General features: G+C 40.7%; 1 protein-coding gene across 1 annotated transcript in view; it reads right to left on the bottom strand.

The window, feature by feature from the left end:
* Positions 1-21671, bottom strand: part of RGPD4 (RANBP2 like and GRIP domain containing 4) — a 76434-nt gene that overhangs the window by 11850 nt on the left and 42913 nt on the right. Inside the window, exons 20-22 of the mRNA XM_074991022.1 lie at positions 15862-21310; positions 2973-3143; positions 1591-1683 (exon numbers count right to left, since the gene is read on the bottom strand). Of these exons, the coding sequence (XP_074847123.1) occupies positions 1591-1683; positions 2973-3143; positions 15862-21310 (5713 nt within the window). The remainder of the gene's footprint in view (positions 1-1590; positions 1684-2972; positions 3144-15861; positions 21311-21671) is intronic.

Here is a 21671-nt window from a genome sequence, read left to right on the forward strand (position 1 = left end):
AGAAGAGATCACAGAACAAGGGGTTGAACCTTGGAAATCGAGAGGGACTGACTAGATGGTTGGTTCCCACTTGTTAAGGGCTCAGGACCAATTTGAAGTGTGATAGCCTGTCATGACCCACAAGGAAGGGAGGGGCAGAGGGGAATAAAGGACATTTGGAGGTCAGGTTCAATATGCCCCAAGTCAGATATAGGCAAGTTCGGAAACTCTGCTACTCTACCTACAGCTCAGAAAGGGCAAGTGAACTGAGATATCCTACAAAAACACACAGTTTTGCTATGAGACAGTAGGTAAAGTGTGGAGTGAATCAAGGGGCCTGGAGACGAGGTGGTGCGATTAGGAGGCTGATGGGAATAATGAAGAAGGAGATGGAGATTTGGGGGTGAGGCTAGGGAAAGAATTGGGGATATAGCAGCAAGGGGTAGATTCCTAGATACCATAATCCCCATGCCTCTTTGGGGGGACAGAAGGTAAAGGTGTGAGGGTATTTAAAGTCTTGGGGGCAAGGTGATGTTTAGGGGACAGAAGGATTTAGAGGTCCAATGGGGAACAATCTAGGACACCAATCAGGGATGGTATGATGGGGGAAGTCATCTGGTTCTGGGACTGATGTTGGGTGGAGTGGGAGAATTAGAGAAAACATGACGCCAACATCACCACAGATATTGTCCCATGGGTTAGGCTGGGATAGCCTTTGCTGGGGTTGTAATATCCCACGATAGCTTCAGCTCAACCCAGCCCAGCGGCTCCTCAGACTAAAGTTTTGTAAGTTATTTACATAATCCGATGGAGCGGGGTGGGGGAAGAGAGAGACATCCAGAGCACAAGTGCAGCCCAAACAAACAGACTGCTGGCCACACACACAGAATGGAATCCATGCGAAGCACCACTTGAAGACTATGGGGAATTTATTCAGCTCACCTTCCTTTCTTTTTAACCCTAAGGATGAAAATACTAAATGTTGAGACTGTAAAGTTTAACATGTATGCAGAGAAATTGAAATTTACAGGAAGAAACTTCAGCTGATTTCTGATAGATAGTATTATTAAGAAAACCTGGTGGGGGAAAAAAGTGCTCTACTGGCTTTATAGACTGCAGTTTCTTCAAGAGACAGAAAGCCTATAAATTCTAAACAAAATAAATTCTAATATTTCAATTATGGAATTTTGAGTATTCCAATGTATTTTCATCCTGCCATAAATTTATTAAGTACAATATAGTTTCTGACCTTAAGTTACTCCTGTATACAGATTTGCCTGAATACACATATCATGTTCACATCAAAGTGTACATTAAAAGTTCAACACCATGATAAAGAAACTGCTAAAATTATGCCCTATTCAGGTTGCTTTCCTAGACTTCATGCTGTTTTGGAAAGCGAGTGAACATTGTACATATTTGTCATCCTCCACAAAGGTACAACAACGATGGAATATTAGGTACAGCAGCTTTCCAGATTTGATAACTCTAAATATTTAGATATGAAAAGCCATGTTAGAGTTTAAGTTAAGCAGCAGCTCAGGATAACACTTCCAAATCAGAGAACATAGCTGAAATTTTTATTTTTTTTTTTTTCCAATTTTTATTTACCTTGCACAGGACCTTTTGATGTGCCATGGTCTTTGGGATCATCAGGATATAATCTTCCATTAAGTTTCTTAACAGCCATTTCATAGTCTTCATCTTAAAGATACAGAATTGGAGAGTCTGTCAGTTCACACCATTCATGCTCTGGGAACTATCAATTCCAGCTACCCTAGCTATATTTGCAAGTCAGACTACTTTTAAGAAGAGCCAACAGGAAAACATTAAGCTAAGGGCTTGCCTAAACTTCTGGGAAGATTAAACCCAGTTCAATTTCACCCGCCTGGTAAAGATGTCCAAAATCAATCTGTCATCTGGGGTCGGCAGTTGACCGCTATACGCTTCACTATTGCGAGGATTAAGAGATCGAAAAGAGACACTTATATTGACCTTCCTTGGTGAAGACAGTCACATAAGCTGATTTCCAATATGTCAATTCTAGCTACCCAACTGCCATAGCTAGAATTGCATATCTGAAACAGACTTTGAGGTCTAACGTAGACCTGGCGTAAATACTCCTTGTTGTGTATGAGTTTGTTGGTGTAGTTAAATGCTGAACCACATACTTTCAATATAGACTGTTCGGATACTGGACAAGTTCAGTCTTATGTTTCAGGATACCCAAAATTATTTTGTGTCAAGTAGGTTTGCAGCAGGATTAAGAGATGAACAAAACATTACACATAAGCAGCTGTTCATTAGCAAAGCTGGATAAGGAATCTGAAAGAAAGTGGACATTTAAATGGGTTTATTTATAAACATTCTTTAAGTACTTAATTCTCAGGGCAAACACTTGTCAAGTTACACAACTGAAGTCCTCAAAAATCAACCAGATTCATAAATTATTTGAAACATTGAATATCTTGCCCATGAGGATTTTCAAAACGAGTTTAAGAAAAAAAAAAGCCATTAATTTTAAGAGGAACTTGGGGACCCTGCCTGTTACTTCTCCATGCCTTTTTTTAAAAGTTCTGGGATACATATGTTCATAATTTCATGTCCTCCCAGACTTGGAAATATAAGCGTCAGAAGGAAGGGCAGAACATAGTTCATTTGTGGTTCTACTAGCCAACTGAAATTCAGCAAAATAGGAGGAGTGGGTGTCAGTCTTGATGTTCTGGTGTTAGACCCTTAGATCCTGAATATACTCTACTGAATCCACTTTCATGGTCCTAAAACTTCTATTATAAGCCATATCTGGCTGAGCTATATTACAGTAACAGGAAGATCTCATTACACCATCTCTGGCCACAAGAGTCCAGAACACTATGTGAACAGAATAGGGATACTGCTTCCTCAAAGGATAAGAGACAGCCTCTACCCCCTCTGAATTTCTCTTGGTCAGGACCTAAGCATATTCTTGTTGCTCCAAATTTACAGCTCCTTACCATCATCCTCTTCACTTGAGTAGCCAGGCTTGTTCTTGAAACAGAAGAATGTTGAAGGTAGTTTAAGAGACTCAGCAAGGGCTCTTTGTTCAGGGGTAGGTGTTAGCTCATAAACAATGAGTACATCATCAGAGGGAAGTTCAGCACCATTCTCCTTCTTCCTCTCAACTGCTACAATATCAAAAAGATTAATAGGATCAAAATGAAAGTGCTTGAAAATAAATCTGAAAGTAACCACTTAGAAGCTAAAATCATTCAGAAGACAGACAACTCCAGTACACTGCAAATATACATACAGCCACAAGAAACTAAGTATCAAAATTATGACAGACTATTGGCTATGTTTACATTAGCATTCCTCTTTCGAAAGAGGCATGCAAATGAGGTGCAGATTTACCTATCTGGCACCTCATTTGCCGATTCTCTTGGAAGAAGAAAGCAGTGTAGATGTGGCGCTTAGTAATCCCCATCTTAAAAAAAGGGAAGAAGGGTTCTTTTGAAGATGGAGAAAGAGAGACACCTCTTTTGAAAGAGACATCTACACTGCTTTTCTTCTTTTGACAGAATATGCAAATGAGGTGCCAGATAGGTAAATCTGCACCTCATTTGCACGCCTCTTTCAAAAGAGGAATACTAGTGTAGACACAGCATATGAGAACCATTCAGAGTGAAGAAAAAGTGTGTTCTTCCAACACGGAAAAACTAGTAAATACTTAGGTGTTTTACTATGCTTTAGTCTTCAGCCTTTACTTCTGTTTACTTTCCAGGACACAAAACTGTTGCATGAACTTTAATGTTTAAATTTATGAATCTATTTAATACTAAAGGATGGGTATTGTTGGCACGTTAAGTACTATGAATATGAGCAATGGAGCATAATTTTATTAAAATTCGCTTTTAAAGATAAAATGTAGAGTCTGAGAACTAAACTGAATGTCAAAATTTTGTTATCTACTTTTTTCCAGTGGAACTAACTATCCAACTGATTTTTTTCCTTCTTGTAACAGAAGCATGCTAAAGCAAAAATCCTGCAACTGGAACTACATGGGTGAACCCCACACGCACATATGGAGCCATGCCGGATTTCATCCATGCAGATCCAACTGTATGAGTGAGACCTAAATTTACTGACAAAAACTTGAATTTGTCTACAAGGAAGTATTTATGGATGAATTAAGTCTCTACAAATGGGATTTAATTCCTGAAAATCTCAAGCAGGAACTCTGTATTGCATACATGTTAAAAACTCGGCTATGTTAGCCACTCCAACAATAGTGCATAAAACCTAAGACAGAAGACTATGTGGCCAATACATGCAAATTTCAAGTTTAAATTTAGTTTCTCATTCTCTGTTTGGAAGAGCAGGATCATATTAAGAGTACAACTCTAATTAGTACTGATTTTCAGCCCATTTTAATTAACTACTTTTGCCAGCTAAGATGACCGCCACATCTACCTTCACCCAATCCTGCCTTTTCTGCACATCCCTTAGATTTTACTTCCCACTATCTCCAACCTTTTTACTACTAAAGCTGACTATTCTGTTTTTATTCAGAAAGCAATGGATAATAGAATGTAGCAGCTGATTGTCAGCTATTCATTGTTGCAACTTCAGGTGTCAGAAAAATCTATTAGCATTCTACAGTGCAGACAAACTTGAACCAAGATTGTAGGCAACAAACACTTTGCTAAGAAAGGGTTTTAAACCAGCTTGTGTGTACTTTTCTAGACAAAGTCAAAATCGCTAAAATCCAGGCATGAAGGAAAGTGATGCTGACATCATAGGCAGGATTTCAAACAAATGTCTTTAAAGAATTTTAGAAGGTTTTCTCCTGATCTTTAACTTTTAGAATTACTTTTCTTATGAGCTCTTTTCCTGCTTGTGCAGTTCAAGCCAGGGGTCTGCAACCAAAGTAGCGAGAAGAGGCATTTTTCAAATTCAGTTACAAAATAAAAACTTCAAGAGCCACAATGCATGTGAATACAAGACAGTCCTTAATAAATAATGTCAAACTGTACTTTTTGTAACCTCTATTTTAAGAGCAGTGCACACAATTTGTAACGTGATCCACAAATATTTAACCCTTTTCTGAGTCCTAACAGGCTCCAAGGCCCCACCTTTTGTCCCTACAATTAGCAGGGCCCCTCCCCCAGCTTGTCCAATGCCCCGGAAACGAGCATCAGTGTCCCATAAGTTATGTGCCATGCTCCATTAGCAATGGCGGGAGCAAGGATGAAGCCAGCAGAAGCCACAGGAAGGAATATGATTACACTGTGCCCCGTTTTGAAATTTCATGCCCCCTGCCTCATGCTTACACCAGAAGTTGAGGCTAAGGGGAGAGGTAGATATGCTGGAGGATAGGGATAAGGTCCAGAGTGACTTAGACCAACTGGAAGATTGGGCCACAAGAAATCTGATAAGGTTCAATAAGGACAAGTGCAGAGCCCTGCACTTGGGCCGGAAGAATCCCAAGCATTGTTACAGGCTGCGGTCCGACTGGTTTAGTAGTTCTACGGAAGAGGACCTGGGAGTTGTAGTGGATGAGAAGCTGGACATGAGTCAACAGTGTGCCATTGTAGCTGAGAAGGCTAATGGCATATTAGGTTGCATCAAGAGGAGTGTTGCCAGTAGATCCAGAGTAGGGGTTATTCCTCTTTATTCGGCTTTGGTGAAGCTGAATCTGGGAGTATTGTGTCCAGTTCTGGGCCCCCAATAATAGGAAGACTGTGGACACATTGGAGAGGGTCCAGTAGATGGTGACCAAAATAATTAGGGGGCTAGAGCATATTACCTATTAAGAAAGGTTGAGGGAGTTGGGTCTGTTCAGTCTGCAGAAGAGAAGACTGATGGGGGACTTGATAACAACCTTCAACTTACTGAAGGGAGGTTGCAAAGAGGCCGGAGAGCAACTGTTCACAGTGGTCATGGATGGCAGAACGTGGAACAATGGTCAAGTTGTGGATGGGAAGGTCCAGGTTGAACATTAGGAAAAAATTTTCACTAGGAGGGTGGTGAAGCATTGGAATGGTCTACCCAGTGAAGTAGTGGAGTCTCCATCCCTGGAGGTGTTTAAGTCGTGCTTCGACAAAGCCCTGGCTGGGCTGATCTGATGGGTTTGGTCCTACCTAGGGCAGGGGGCTGGACTTGATGCCTTTCTTAGGTCTCTTCCAGGCCTATTGTTCTATGATATGGAGAGGAATTCTTTTTCCAGAATTTCATTGGTTCAACTTAAGCAGAAGTCCATAAATGGCACACCAAGATTGAGAGTGGGTTTCAAAACACACTGGCAGCAAAACAGTTAGCTGAGGCTTGTTTTCCAGAGACAGGTTTGCAGCACTCATGAGGCCTAGCTCTCAGCTTTAGTTGCCCCCCATCTGTGAAATAGGTTTAATAATTCCTGTCTCAGATATTGGGAAAATGAACCAAAACTTATCTGGTTGATCCCCATTAGCAACCCATGGCAAACTTGATCGTCAAGCATCCTAGTTGCTGGAACCTACAGCCCAGAGCATGAATGGAGGCTGAAAGCCCATCAGTGGTGGGCAGAGCCTGAGTCTTCTGTCAGCACAGACCTACAGAAGTAGGTGGAAGAGAATCCAACAGCCTATGGTGAATGTGAGCACGCGTTTGCCATCCAAACTGAACACTTTGTTCCTTTCCTTCTGCTCCCAAGTCCATAGCTTGGGAAACTCTCGGTATTGAGTAATTTGAGCACAAATGTCCAAAACCCTGACAGTGCCTGTATAGCAATCAGGCCAAGGCAGCTCTATGTAGTCACTGTAGCAATGTAGCCTCCCTGGGAACTGCTTCTCCCTAACCCTAAGCTGGCTCCATTCACAGCTGGGCTGCAAGCACTCTGCCTGCAGGTCTGTGCTCCCAGCCTGACACAGGCCCAACAAGGAGAGTGCTTATCTTGCCAGTGAGCAGCAATGCCTGGGCTGGCTGCAAACATGCTGGCTGGAGGGGCTGAGCTCCCAGCCTGAACCTACCCCCAAAAAGAGAATGTTTACCATGCCAGAGAGAACAGTGGCTGCGCTGGCTGCCAAAGTCACAGCTGGGCTGTAAACTTGCTGCTGGCTGGAGGGACTGAGCTCTCAGCCTGAACCCCGCCTCAGAGCTAATCTTCCTAAACAAAAAGGGAGGGGGAACTCTCCTACACCAGCTCCACTCCTGCCTACCCAGTTTCTGACTTTGTTCCCTGCTGACTAGCTGGAGCAGCTGTAACTTGAGTGGAGGAAGACACTCCAGGGCTGCAGAAAGCGTTTGCAGAAGCTGAACAAAATCCCAGGCATTTTCAGATTTTGTAAAAATCCAGCTGGACAGAGTTACCCAGATGTATGGTCAGCCTAATTTCAGTGTCCAGAGCCACAAGTGACTCCTCAAAGAGCCACATGCACCTCCGGAGCTGCAGGTTGCTGACCCTGGTTTAAGGTCTACTGGTTACAAAAGAAATTGGGTCACACTGGGTCACATCTAAGCTTATATAAATATGCCACCCCCATATATTTGGGCCCCTAGGAGTGTGTGCGCTTAAGTAGCATCTAATTTATACATACAGCTCCATCAATACCTTCAAATACAATGCCAAATTCACAGATTTTAGCAGATCGAGCATTCAAACTTTGTTGGACTCCCCAAACTATGTTTAAAAGTAACACTTAACCACACACACAAGGCAGCCAGCAAGTTTGATTAAACCACTCATTTTCAAAAATCACAATTATACCCTTTTCAGGCTTTTAGATCCCACCATACCATTAGCACTAATTTAACAGCAGAAGAGCAGTGCAGATGAACTCTTATGAGTAGCTGCTGCCGGACAGTAAAGTTTCCATGTGTTTTACGAGCTCTAAAAGAAAACTTTGTGCCGCACATCTTTTGAAGATTGCTGCCTCCCCCCCCCCGCCCCGTTAGCCGGTGGCCGGGTAATGTGCGATGAGGTACCAACTATGCCCTTGTTATCATCCAAGTTTAAAACTGGAGTCACAAAGACAGACCAGTATGATCTGGCACCATAGATAAGAAAGAGAATACGTAACCCAAAAGGGGTATAAAAGATGGGTCCAGCAGAACTCCAACTTTGAGTGCATCTCCACCAACTACCTGCTGGTCAGGTCAGGTGATTGCCTCCCGAGGTCCACAGCTGGGGACGCCCAACCTCATATTCATCTTTCCGCGGAATTGAGTGACCGATCCGGCTTGGCTACGCAGGTAGAGACACGCAGAGAGGGTAAGATACACCCATGCTAGGTCTCTGACTTTTTTTTGTGCACAGCTAAAGAATTAGAGCTCTGTAACTAGTATCAAGATATCATTGTGTTACATGGTAACAGATATCTTTGTATTGGATTGTAACGTAACTTGTTAACACCTGTACTTTGCTAGCATATAAGAAGTAAACAATAGCCTTTTGTAACCGCACACTTATAACTGTAGCTTAATAAACTTGTAACTAGTTAAGATCCAAGCCTAACTATTTTGTTAACCCTTTTGTCACTGCAACACAGCTGGCACAACAAAAGAACTTTAACCACTTGGTTACAACAGCCTGGCCGTAGGTGAGAGTGCTAGGAGCTGCCTGCTCTAACAGTAAAAAACTGGGTTGCTTAGGACCCAGGGGAATCCGTCAGCCTGTCTTGGCTGCTTGCAGCGATGAGCTCTCTGCTCTTGTAGTTTTAAACTTGGATGATAACAAGGGCATAGTTGGTACCTCACTGCACATTACCCGACCACCGGCTAACACCCCCGCATAATTAGTTAAGATTTAAATCTCAAGGCTGGATCTAAAAACATAGCAGTTAAGACAGCCACACACTATAAATATCCTACTGTTTAATTCCTGCTCCTCCTACTCAAATACGAAACATGGTGAAACTGTATTGGATATGCAAGGTTACTCTGAGCAAGCCTACTTCAGGATTTTGCAACACAAATGCTTATCAGTCATAACTGGCTAAAATAGTTTGCTTTAGGATTTTTATTGAGATTCTCTCTCAAAAGAAAGAATAGTGAATTTGGTAGGTATAGCCTTGGTGGTGTGTCCTCATGAACAAAGCTCAACTAGAATGAGAAAGCTTGTGCTTTTACTACTGGCCATGCTGTAATTATTCTATGGCTACCTATGGAATTTCAGTTTTTAATGCTGCCAATACAGAAAATTTCCATGACCGCTAAGATTCCAGAAAATCATTAATTTCAAATGCAGAAAACATACATTACTTCCATGCAATAAAGCAAGTACTTAAATGAGTTCACAGTACACATTAGTGTAATACACAGTAAAGTCTATTCAGTTTAAGCAAGGTTGCAGCCAAAATCCTCCAAGAATGAATCCAATAGTTGTCATCACCAATCACAATTCTAATGTTCCAATCCTGACTTCACGTGGCGTATGGTTCAGAAGACAAGTCACAAAGCGGGTATTGCTGACAACAGACCTAAAACTTAACCACACTTGGTTCAGTTTTAGAAGAGCCAATTTGTCCTTGTTTCATGCTTTGCTATTAAATATTCCAAAATCTGATTTTCCTATTTATTTTATGACTAGACATAGCTGAACTAATTATAACATTTCCAATATAACAGCTATAAGAAATTAGATTTTGCACACACAGCAGATACATGGAATGAACAGTATTGATTTTCCTTGTGCAGTAAAAGCTCAGTTATTCAACATCCCGATAGACAGCATATTGAATTAACCAGCATGACATGGGGCTGGCTGACCAAGCTGGTGGCAGTGGAATTGGTGGAGTGGGGCCAGGGGCACATTTGATTATCTGGCACCCTCTATTCCCCAGGGAGTGCTTGGATAAGCAAACTTTTACTGTATTAGAAAAGAAGCATTACTCATCCAAAGAAGCTCTCCCTGCTACCCTTGCATTTTGCTTTTAACTTACTGATGACAAGACAGTTCTGCATCTGAGTTAGAACTTGCTAGTGTTTGATAGCTGTGAACTGATTTTTTTGTTCAAGATACTAAAGATTTTGTAGACCTGAGGACCGAGTTTTCTTTGTATATACTTTGATATTGAAGTATGTACAAAAACTCAGTCTGGTTTCTGGATGGCTTATATATTAAACATCCTTGCGCTGTGAGAGGTTCTGATTATGACAAGACCAAAAAAATTGCAGCAACAGTTATATATAATCAACAAATGTTATGACTAATATGACATGTGGCTAGAAATGTTAATTTCATCAGGCTGACTGATCCACAGTCAACTTGTGAGTCAGGCATGCAAATGGTAATTAAGGCCATTTAATGCAAGGTCGACTAGAACTCAAATGAAAACCTGAATTGTTAGAAATTAGAGGCAATACTAATTGCGTGTTTGTTTATATCTTGTTAGCTATTAGACACATAGATGGGACTGGCATGCTTATTACTACAGCTGTTGATTCAGAGGTCAAAGGATGAAAATGTCAGTCTCTCTCTCTCTAAAGTTTGCAATGAACTGTTTAAAATGTAAGTTACCTTGTGTGAATTACAAGGATGTTTGGGAATCAGGTTACATCAAAAACCTATCCTTAACCCAGGACTGAATGGTCAAGAGACAGTATTCAATACATTCACCACTTGCCACATGTAGTGAATGGGACACTGCAGTGTGGCTTATGGAGCCTTTAAATGTGGATCCTCCCAGAGTTGCACATGAGTGCCACCTGCCCAGTCTCCAGCTCCTCCAGCACCAGTGGCACCTCCTCTGGCCCCAGCAGTTCTGGTGAGTTGCCACCATTTATTTGGGGGGTGGGGGAACCTGGCTCTGGGAGAAAGAATTTGGCTGAGGGAGCCTGGCTCGGTGGAAGAGCTGTGGCGAATACAGAAAGACCACAAACCACAAGTGCAGCAATCTGTCAATTCCCACTGAATACCACTAGTTAAGAGGCTGCTTAAAATCTACATAAAAATCCCTTGGGTCCTTTTTATCTTAGATCTGCTTGAAGTTTCATGCAAGGGAAGCCTAAGCTATAAGGATTCAGGTCCCAGTCCTAAGCTTTACACCTTGAATACGATGTTGGATATTGGATTACAACCATAGACTAAATTCTTGGCAATCACAAAGCTCACCATCTCTACTATGAATCTGCTCTTAGAAAAGTACTCCTATTTGTATATATATTGATCTTTTAACCAAAACCCTCTTTTCATTCTCTAATAAATTTTAGTTTTGATAATAAGAATGGGCTAAAAGCATGTACTTAGGCAAAGCTGGTAAATATTTAATGATGTAAGAGGTAATGTGTCCAATTCTTTGGGATTAGTAGAACATTGACTTGGGCAGGGATGGGCAACCAAAATAGCAAGAGCAGCCATTTTTTCCAATTTGGTAAAGAACAATAATTCAAGAGCCACAATGCATGTGAATACAAGACGGCTCTTAATAAATATCAAACCATACTTTTTCATTTGTAATGGGATACATGTTTCCTGCAGGACATTTACATATATTTCCTCACACTTACGGGAGTGTTTGTACCACTGTCTTCCTGATTTTCACTCCCAAACCTCTCTCCTTCTCTGAAGGACACTAGAGGGAGTTATCCCACATTTTGAAATCAGGTATTGTTTGCTATTTAGGATATGAGTTGTTCATTTTGGGGCTTTTAGACATTTACATAATCAAATCAAAATAATTTTTTTTTTTTTGTTTTAAACTTTGCAGTTATAGCATCAGGAGCCACAAAAGCCCCTAGAATCACATGCAGCTCCAGAGCATGTTGAAGACTCCTGGACTTGGGCATCCAGATGGAAGTCTTAGGCTGGGCCACTTTAAAGAGACTGTGTTGTCGGCTTCTGCATAACCAGTAAGGCTGTTTTATGCTGGCTTCATAAATCTAAGTAGTAGAATTTGCCAGCTTTGAGGATTGCCTGTCTCATTCTTTGCTGTTCACCTTGAGTGATCTTAGGTGGCTCCTCTGGTTGTCACACTTTGCTCCAAGGGTGATCATTTTGGTAGGGGAGTTAGAACTATTACCTTCTCTTAATACTTAAGTTTTTCTAGAGGGTTGCCTTTTTCTGAAGCTGAAAAGAAAGAACTTGAGTTTTTAGCTTGCTTCTAAACATGAAATATTAGCATTAAAGTACATTTTGGCAAATTGGTAAATGGCAAATTTCAGACATGTCCTTTATTAAATTCCCTCCCATCAAATCAGTACATCCCAAGGGTCAGCTGTAGCCAAATGTTTTGGTATTTTTAATATCAACTTCATAAAAATAAAATTCACACCATGATTTCCCAAGGTCTATAATGCAGAAGAATGTGCTGAAGTAGATCTTGTAGTGTTATCTTCTACATGAGAAAGTTAACAATTTGAAACTTCAAAAAACCTCCCAACACATGGATTCTTTGGATTATCCTCTGAAAGATGCGCCTTAATGGAGCAGCACAGAATCAAAGTTTGAGGCAGAAGTTTTATTTCTAGATCAGGGAACACTGAGCAACCTATGCTGCGACTGTCAGAAAGTTTCTTATTTCATCTTTTTCCTCTTTCACAAACTAAACATCAAGTTATGAATATTCATTTTAAAATATCAACCATAGTATATATTAACCATGTGTTTCGTCTTTAAAGGAAGACTAAGTTAAAGAAATTACCATGGACAGGGGGTCTGCAACCTGCAACTCCAGAGCCACATGTGGCTCTTTCATGACTTTTGTGGAGCCTGATGCTATAATTGCAAACTCCAAAAAAAAAACAAACAAACCCACACCTCCTGATTTTCAATAAACAGGGATCATTTAAAAGCCAAAAAATGAACTCGGATGCAAACAGCAAACAATAGGTGATCCTGAAATGTAGGATAACTCCTTAGCGTTCTCCAGAAAGACAGAAGGTTCGGGAGTGAAAGTCACAAAGATCGTGGTGCAAACACACACGTGTGAGGAAACAGAGTATGAGAGAAGTTTGTAAGTGTCCTGCAGTAAACATGTATCATTACATATCATTGTGTGCACACTATTCTTAAAATAGGAGTTACAAAAATTATGGTTTGACATTATTTAAGGGCTGTCTCATTCACATGCATTGCGGGTCTTGAATTACTGAGTTTACTGAATTGGAAAAAATGACTTCTTGCTATTTTGGTTGCCCACCCCGACCATGGAGAAAGAATCAAGTATTTATTTCACAAACAAATGAGACTAACTGAAGAATTTCAAACTAAAAATAATGTGATAATATTTGGAAGTATCACTATTGTTCTTTTAACAAATAAAGATTTAGTACTTGTGGAAACAGAACACAGCTTTTCAGATTATAATGATAGAAGACAGTTTTTGTATGCGGTAGGAAATATGGTAAAACAGCTGTTGGTGACAATATCTGGCCAAGTTTTAGTTAATCTTGGTAGATCTGCCCATACTTAGGCATTTGTGCTAAGATCTGTTTTTTTGTTTTTTTTTTTTAAATGAGGTACATTGCAAAGCCTTATGTAATCACAAACTTGGTGGCTACAGTGCACTCCCAAATTCAGAATATGACAAATTAAGAAACTGGCCAGAATTCACCAACTGGGGGAACTGAAGTAATACAAAAGCCAGAAGTCTACAAATCTGAGCCCTCTAATTCCATCAGATGAGTAAATTAAACAAAAACAAACCCCAAACTAAACTAAGAGGATACAGAACACTCTCTCACCGACAGGTTTAAAGACACACTACTGTGCTTCAGCATGCATATCACATGTTTTAATTTTCATATTATACAGTCAGCTGCTTTGCTGCAACTGGACAGTGGTCAGTAACTGCTAAAGAGTGATTTTATCACACGTCCAGTGCAGTGTGTAAAAATACCTTTACCAACCGGTTGGAAGAAAGGTGTACTGATCCAAGAGGCCATTGGATTAGATTTAAAAGGCTACTATTAAATCCTAGAAAGTCAGTGTGTGCAAAAGCTGTTTGACGGCATTTGTCAACAAAATTGGTGTAAGTGTTTGTACATTAGAGGGGCACAAACATATCTGTTCTCAAGTGTAGTAGTAGGGATGTCCCATAGTTAGATACTTCAATTAGTGAATGAATACTTACGTTGCCTGCTGTACCTGTTTATCAATCTATCCATCACATGTTAACAAGCAGCAAAGTTGCTCTCTAGCAGGTTACTTTACTACACAGATCATCATACTTTCCATCAGTCGGAAGTCCACTTTTAGCCCAAAATTATGAAGTTAGCTTTTAATGTTTTACAAAAACTGATCTGACCCCTCACCCAAATTCTAAATGCCAATGCAATATTTTGTTGACAAATGCCATCAAACAGCTTTTGCACACACTAACTTTTAGCAACAGGGTGGTGTCAGCACAGCACCGTCACTAAAATCTGCAGAGTGTAGACATATCCGTTGTCGTCCTACGTCGACCTATTCGGGACATTATATTTTTCCACTGAAGGTGAAAAATGTTTGGACTTAAAACACAAAGCACTCATCTTGGGCAAAAACTATACAGAAGTGGGAAACCAAATAGGGATGGCTGCCAGACAGCAGGACTCTGCTGTGGGCTGAGACCCCAACTCTGTGAAAATGCTGGAGGAGACTGGAGGATCTGGTTCTGCAGAGCACTGGCAGGGGAGCTAAGTGGTATTTCAATACACCTAGCGACAGTCTCAAGGGGATCTCTGTGACCAAACCTGTCGCAGTGGCAACACTATCATTTTACTTCTCTGATGCTGCAGGCAGCAGCTCTACCTTTTGAGCTGGTCTTCCAGCCAGCAGCCACTGCTCTCCAGCTGCCCACCTCCAAAGGCAGCACCACTGCCTGCAACATCATGGAAATAAGTGTAGCAGTATCATAACCTTCCCTACAATAATTATGCAGCCACCCGACATCATCTTTTTGTGTCAAGATCCCTAAAATTACAACACTGAAATTGCAGATTTAAATAGCTGAAATCATAAAATGTATTTTAAAAATCTTATGACTGAATTGACCAAAATGGATAATGAATTTTGTGGGGCCCTAATATGTTAATTACTAGCTACATAAAGCAATTAAATACTCAGTTTTTACTATAAAAATTATATGAGTATTTAAAGGTGAAGCCCAAGAGTTTCCCCAGCAGAAGATACAAACAAGTCACATTATTCATTCTCTGACTACTTAGAAAGTAGACTAATAAGATCTGTGTGGCCTTTTCAAAACAGACCCCTGGCCTAACTGGCTAAGAGCTAAACTTTGATCATGAGACTGCAGTTAAATTTCATATACCACACAACTGTCTTCATGAAGAATATTGCTCTGATTTAAATAAACTTAAGGCATCAGACAGGTGCTGAAAAGTGTAGGAATCAGATAATCTAGTTTACACCATTCTAATAAAAGCTCATCAAAATACATCCGAAATAAAACAAGAACTTGAGTGCTGGTTTGACTAAACCACTGTGCTTCTCTAGGAAGTGATGAAAGTCAATGTTTTCAAACACTGTATAAATACTAGTCCCTACACCTGTACTAAAGCACCAAATAAAAGCCAGGACTTTCGGAAGAGCTGACAACAAAAAGGCTAGTTGGGGACAAATTCAGTTTGGGCGTTCTGGCTCCAAACTACAGGCAACCACATCTGAAAGTTTTAGACCAAGTATAGTAGCTCTACAGAATTCCTACACAGGGATAGAAATATGCTGATATATCACAGTAGTTCACACTTCTCCCTTCCCTCGTTATGAAGAGAACAACTTTAAGCTACAGAGGCATTTGCAGGAAATGTGAAATTTGCATTCAACTGCTGAAGAGAATAGCTTACTTATTACTTGGACACAACAGCGTACAGTATTTGCACTGAATCACAAAAAAAAAAATCACTAACTGCTCTTCATGACGAACTGTTCAATATTCTCAAAAAGCAAAATTTATACATAAACAGTTAACCAATTCAGGTAAAACTTACCTTTTTCTAGTGTTTTAAATGAGTAATTAGAAGATTCTGCTGATGTAATCGAATTCTCTCCCATGATGTTTGTAGGCTTCTGATTGGCAGGGTAGCCTTCCTGAGGTTCAGCTGCTGTGAGCTCTAGCTCTCTCTGCATTATGTTTTGAGACAGTGACTTATCCTCTTCACTTTTGCTTTTTGAAGGAGAATTAAAGCTGAAACCAAACAGTGATCCTGTAGCAGAAGTATTTCCAAATGTGAATGGCTTTGATTTTTCACTACTAAAAATGCTCTTGACTGATTCTGAACCAAACACAAACTTTGGAGGAGAAACCACTGTTTTTGTTGGTGTTTCAGAAGTGCTTGACACCTCTGAAACCTCTACGGTCACATCAGACGCATCAACATCCTGACTCAGATCTGTTCTCTCCCTGGTAGTTTCCTCCAATACAGCTACAGCAATTCTGCCACATGGTGACTCTCTTGGTGTACCGGCACGAGAAGAAAGAGGAGTAATCAAAGTGTCTTTTCCTTGAGCAAGTTTTGCTTCATCAAAAATTTGCTTAAATGACTCTGCAACATCTTGTAGTTTAAATCGCACAGCCAGAAGTTCTACCTTTCTTTCCCCATCTGCAAAGTCACATGCAGTCCACACCCATGCTCTCTCTGTTCCTTTCATCTGTTGCATATTCATGTCTGGTGTTATTCTGTGATTGGCACAGAGTTTTAATACCTGATCTCTTCTCATTACAATACGGACTTGTTTGTTGTCATAGTTTTGTAAGATCTTTATATCCCCAATACCTCTCTCCTTCCACTGATTGGCATCTTTATCATATCTGTAGAGTTTAGCTCTGTGACTGAAGACAACTTGCTCATTTTCTTCACCACTTGCCACTTCTACAAGGTCAGGTAAAGGGACCACTGGTTCAAAGTACTGTCCATCTCTTTCTTCTTCTTGAGTAATATCAGACTCTTCATCTGTTCCTGTAGACAATCTGCTCTGATTCTGTTTGGCAGGAGACTTTGATGGACTCAAGGCAGATTTGAAACTAAAATTAAATCCTGTTGTAGATTCCCCAAATCTGAAGAGGTTTTTTCTCACAGGGCTACTTGCCAGAGGTGAGGCATACACAGAGCTACTACTTACACTGTCGTCCAATGCTTCTTCACGTAAGTCATAGTTATCCCACTCCAGAGTAGGCCCAGTACTGTCAGCACATGGCTTTATAATTACATCAGACAAATTACTTGCTGAATCTGAGTTTTTATTCTCTTCTTCCGTCAGTTTAGTTTTGAGATCTTTCAACCCACTTTTCATTTCTTCTGCTTTTTGTATAAGTTGAGCTGTTCTACCAGTATCCACAAGTTTATGTGGAGTCTGCAGTGGTATGTCTAATAGCAGCCTCTGACACTCTTCAAACTTCTGTTTGAATTCCTCAGCTTGCTCCGGTGTCTTGAATTTAGCAGCCAGCTGCTCCAACTTTGCATCACCATCAGAAAAGTCGCTGGCTAACCACATCCATGCTTTGTCTGAACCAGACAGAGGTTTCAAATTCATAGTAGTAGTTATCCAATGGTTTGCACATACTTTCAGTACTTGTTCACGTCGCATAAGCATTCTTAGTTTGCCATTAACTTCATTTTTAAGAATTTTCAAGTTGCCAACACCACGTTCTTTCCACTGGCTTGTTTCTGGATCAAACCTGAACAGTTTTACCCTTTGTGAATAGAGCAGTCTCTCATCCTCTTCCCCTGTCACTAGTTCCACTTTTTCAGGCATCTGGACTACAGGTTCAAAATGGATATCATCATTGTCCTCTGTTTTATATACATCCTCCTCCTTCGCAAGATCAGCAGAAGTGTTAGCCTTCTGAGCCACTTTAGAACTCTGTGAGGAAAATAACTTTTCACCTGCACCTGAAAAGCCCTTGAAGTTTGGATCTTTTTTACCAAACTGAAATCCTTCTCCAGAAGTAGTTTTTGCAAGGTCAGCGAAAGTGAAAGTGCTGCTATTCTGGCCAAAAACTAAATCACTGTTCTCTTTGTTAGAAATGTTTTGAGGCTGGATAGCAGTTACATCCTTTGAGCGAATCTCCTGTTTCTCTTTTTCATCGCCACCACTGAAGACGACATTAGTACTTTCTTTGGGTGGCTCATCCTTTTTCGTGGTACTTTTATTGGGCTCTTGTATGCCAAATTTAAATCCACCTGCAGTCACAGGCATTGAAAAGCTAAATCTGTCTTTTGCAGATTTAGCCTCAGTGTCTGAAGGAATCTGAAAAGTGAAGGAAGGTGTTTTTCCTTGTTCTGCATGACCAAATTTAAAACCTTTTTCAGAAAAGTCACACTTGAAACCTGCTCCCAGTTGTCCTCCAGCAGGGTCAGATAGTTTGCCTTTAAAACCAAATGTAAAAGTTGAAGCAACATCAGAAATGGGCTTACTGCATGGATTTGATGCTTGACAAGCCACACAATTCAATGAAGAGCCTTCATTTTGTACTAAGCAAACACTGCAATCCCACTGCCCTTCTTTTTTAGTGAAGAGTCCCTCAAACCCACTTTTATGGGGTTTACTAGCATCAGTTGTAGAGCCAAACTTGGGAGCAGGAGATGCTTGAATACAAGATGTAAACGCATTGGGCTGATTTGGTGATTTTGGATTCTGACAAGCAACACAATTTACAGCTCCTGCTTCATTTCTGACTAGGCAAAGGGTGCAGTCCCACTGACCTTTTTTAGGAAATGCAGCTCCAAAATCAGCGTGTGTCGTCTTTGGAATATCTCCCTGGCCAATTTTAAATGAAGCTTCTTGACCAAATCCTGGCATGCTAGTTCTATTTGGATTTTGGCAGGCAACACAATTGGCCACAGTGGGTTCATTTCGTACTAAGCAAACATTACAATCCCACTGCCCTTCTTTCCTACTGAAGAGTCCTTCAAATCCATTTTTCCGGGGCTTGTTTACATCAATGGTAGTACCAGCTGCAGGAGCAGGAGATGCTTGAACAGTAGGTGCAGTTGTATTAGGCTGACTTAGTGAATGGGGATTCTGACAAGCAATGCAATTTACAGCTCTTGCTTCATTTCTGACTAAGCAAACAGTGCAGTCCCACTGGCCTTCTTTTTTGGAAAAAACAGCTCCAAAATCAGTGTGTGTAGTCTTTGGAATATCTCCTTGGCCAATTTTAAATGAAACTTGTTGACCAAATATTGGCATGTTGGTTCTATTTGGATTCTGGCAGGCAACACAATTAGCCACAGTGGGTTCATTTCGTACTAAGCAAACATTACAATCCCACTGCCCTTCTTTCCTACTGAAGAGTCCTTCAAATCCACTTTTCTGAGGTTTGCTTAAATCAATGGTAGCACCAGATGCAGGAGCAGGAGATGCTTGAACAGTAGGTGCAGATGTATTAGGCTGACATAGTGAATTGGGATTCTGACAAGCAACACAATTTACAGCTCCTGCTTCATTTCTGACTAGGCAAACAGTGCAGTCCCACTGGCCACCTTTTTTAGAAAAACCAGCTCCAAAATTATTTTGTGTAGTCTTTGGAATATCTCCTTGGCTAATTTTAAATGAAACTTGCTGACCAAATATCGGTGTGTTTGTTCTATTTGTATTTTGGCAGGCAACACATTTAGATGCAGTGGGTTCGTTTCTTACTAAACATACATTACAATCCCAGTGACCTTTTTTAGCAAAAACTGATCCAAATTTATCATGTGTGGTATCTGTGTTGGGTTTGAAAGTTGCAGAAGTTTCAGCTAATAGCATATCATGTGTTTCCTTGTTTCTTGGATTTGGACTTTGGCATGCTGAGCAGTTCTTAGCAGTTGCTTCATTTTGAACAAAGCACATATTACAGGCCCACTGTCCTTGCTTCAAAATAAATTGTTCCCCAAATCCAGCAGTAGCACATGTGGGTGAGACTTCTCTACCAAAGGAAAAGGATGTCGATGTAGATGTCGCTGGTGTAACTGGAAAACTGCTTTTACTATCAGATTCTGTTACAGAACTGCTTGTATTTTGGATTGGAGTCTGGCAAGCATTACACTGGGAAGCAGTTATATTGTTTTTCGCTGAGCAGGTATTACACTGCCATGTCTCCTCTTTCTCAAACTGAAATCCAAAATTCAGGGTTCCAGGAGCAGTTGTGCTAGGCTCCTTGCTATCCTGCCTTGTAGTTTCTCTAGTAGTCTCAATGCTCTGTATAGCTGGTGTACTAACATTTGACCCTGAGACTCTCAAAATATTTTGCGCTTCTTCAAATTTCTGCTTAAAACGCATTGCTTCTTCTAGGGTTTTGAATCTAATGGCAAGCTGCTCAGGTTTAGGAGCCTCATCTGCATAATCTAAAGCATGCCATACAAAAGATTTCTCTGAACCCGCATTTAGTTGCAGTTTCATATCCGTATTTATGTAGTGATTTGCACAGATTTTCAATACTTGCTCACGCCTCATAAGGAGACGAAATTTCCCAGATATTTTATGCCTTAGTATTTTCACATTTCCAATGCCCCTCTCTTTCCATTCTTTAGATTCTGTGTCAAAACGGAAGAGCTTTGCTCTGTTGCAGAAGAATTCTTCTTCATCTTCCTCACCTGTCTTTACTTCAACCTCAGCAGGGAGTGGCACAACAGGCTCAAAGTGTGGGCCATCATCTTCATCATCGCCACCATGCATACTTCCTCCATCAGTTTCATGACTTCTATTGGCCACATCTGAACTTGGGGTTCCAAACTCTGGTTTTCCAGGATCTTGGAAACTGAAGACATCACCCTTGCCAAAACCTGAGGTTTTAGACTGGTTTGGTCCCATACTTCCTGTCAATGAAATGCCCGCAATATTTTTGTTACCAAAACTGAAGACATTTCTTTGTCCTGCTGTATGATCGTGAGCTGTTCTTTGCCCCATGTATCTATCATCTTGTAAAGGTTTTTCTGATGTCAGAAGACCCAAGAGGCTTTCACTGCTATTAAAAGCTGCATTAGCAGGCTGGGTTACCATCTGAGGTGATGAAAATGTGAAGTCTCCATCATTAGATTTGAAATTAGAGTTAAATTTAAACGTGGTTGGTTGAGTTGATTGGGCAGGTGTTGTGAAAGACGATCTTGTCCCTTCTACTGGTACAGGCTGCCCAAAGGAAGATTTTCCAAATTCTATCCCCTTTGACTCTGCACACTTTGGAATTGGAGGAGCAACTGAAGGTTTTGTGAAATAGCCTGGTTCAGGCAGCTGAGGATTTGTGCTTGTTTGTGGAACACTGTAATTATAATACTCATCACCACCACGTGGAGACAGGATTCCAGTAGCAGGAGAATCAAAACGCAAAGGTGTGCCATATATTTCCTGGGAAAACATGCAGGCAGAGGTGTTCTGCAGTGGTGGCGTATGCATTGGCTGTTGATAAGCATATAAATGTTGCTGAGGTGTAAGCCTGTTTATGCCATAGACAGGAGCCTAAAAACAGAAAGATTATTATTTTCTATTTGTACAGTGGGGGTGCCTATACAAACATAAGACCATGCCTGCCCAACAAGTTTGTTGATGTTTTAGTTTTAATCATTAAAAAAGGCAGACAGATTTCCTTTCTATAGGAACAGCTAGCTGCCGAAGGAGATACTGCGAATTTCTTCTCTCTTCCTTCCTACCAAACCCAAAGCTTCCTCCCATCCTACAGAGAAACAGATCTTAACAGGTACAGCTTATAGCAGAAGCATGGATACTACAAATATAAACAGGAGAGGTTGCTCTTTGGATGATTCTCTCCTCTGCCACCAGACTCTGAAGGGACTCACCTCACTAAAGTTATCCATGTTTG

Source organism: Carettochelys insculpta, chromosome 1 (assembly GCF_033958435.1).
Source record: "Carettochelys insculpta isolate YL-2023 chromosome 1, ASM3395843v1, whole genome shotgun sequence".
Lineage (NCBI taxonomy): Eukaryota > Metazoa > Chordata > Testudines > Carettochelyidae > Carettochelys > Carettochelys insculpta.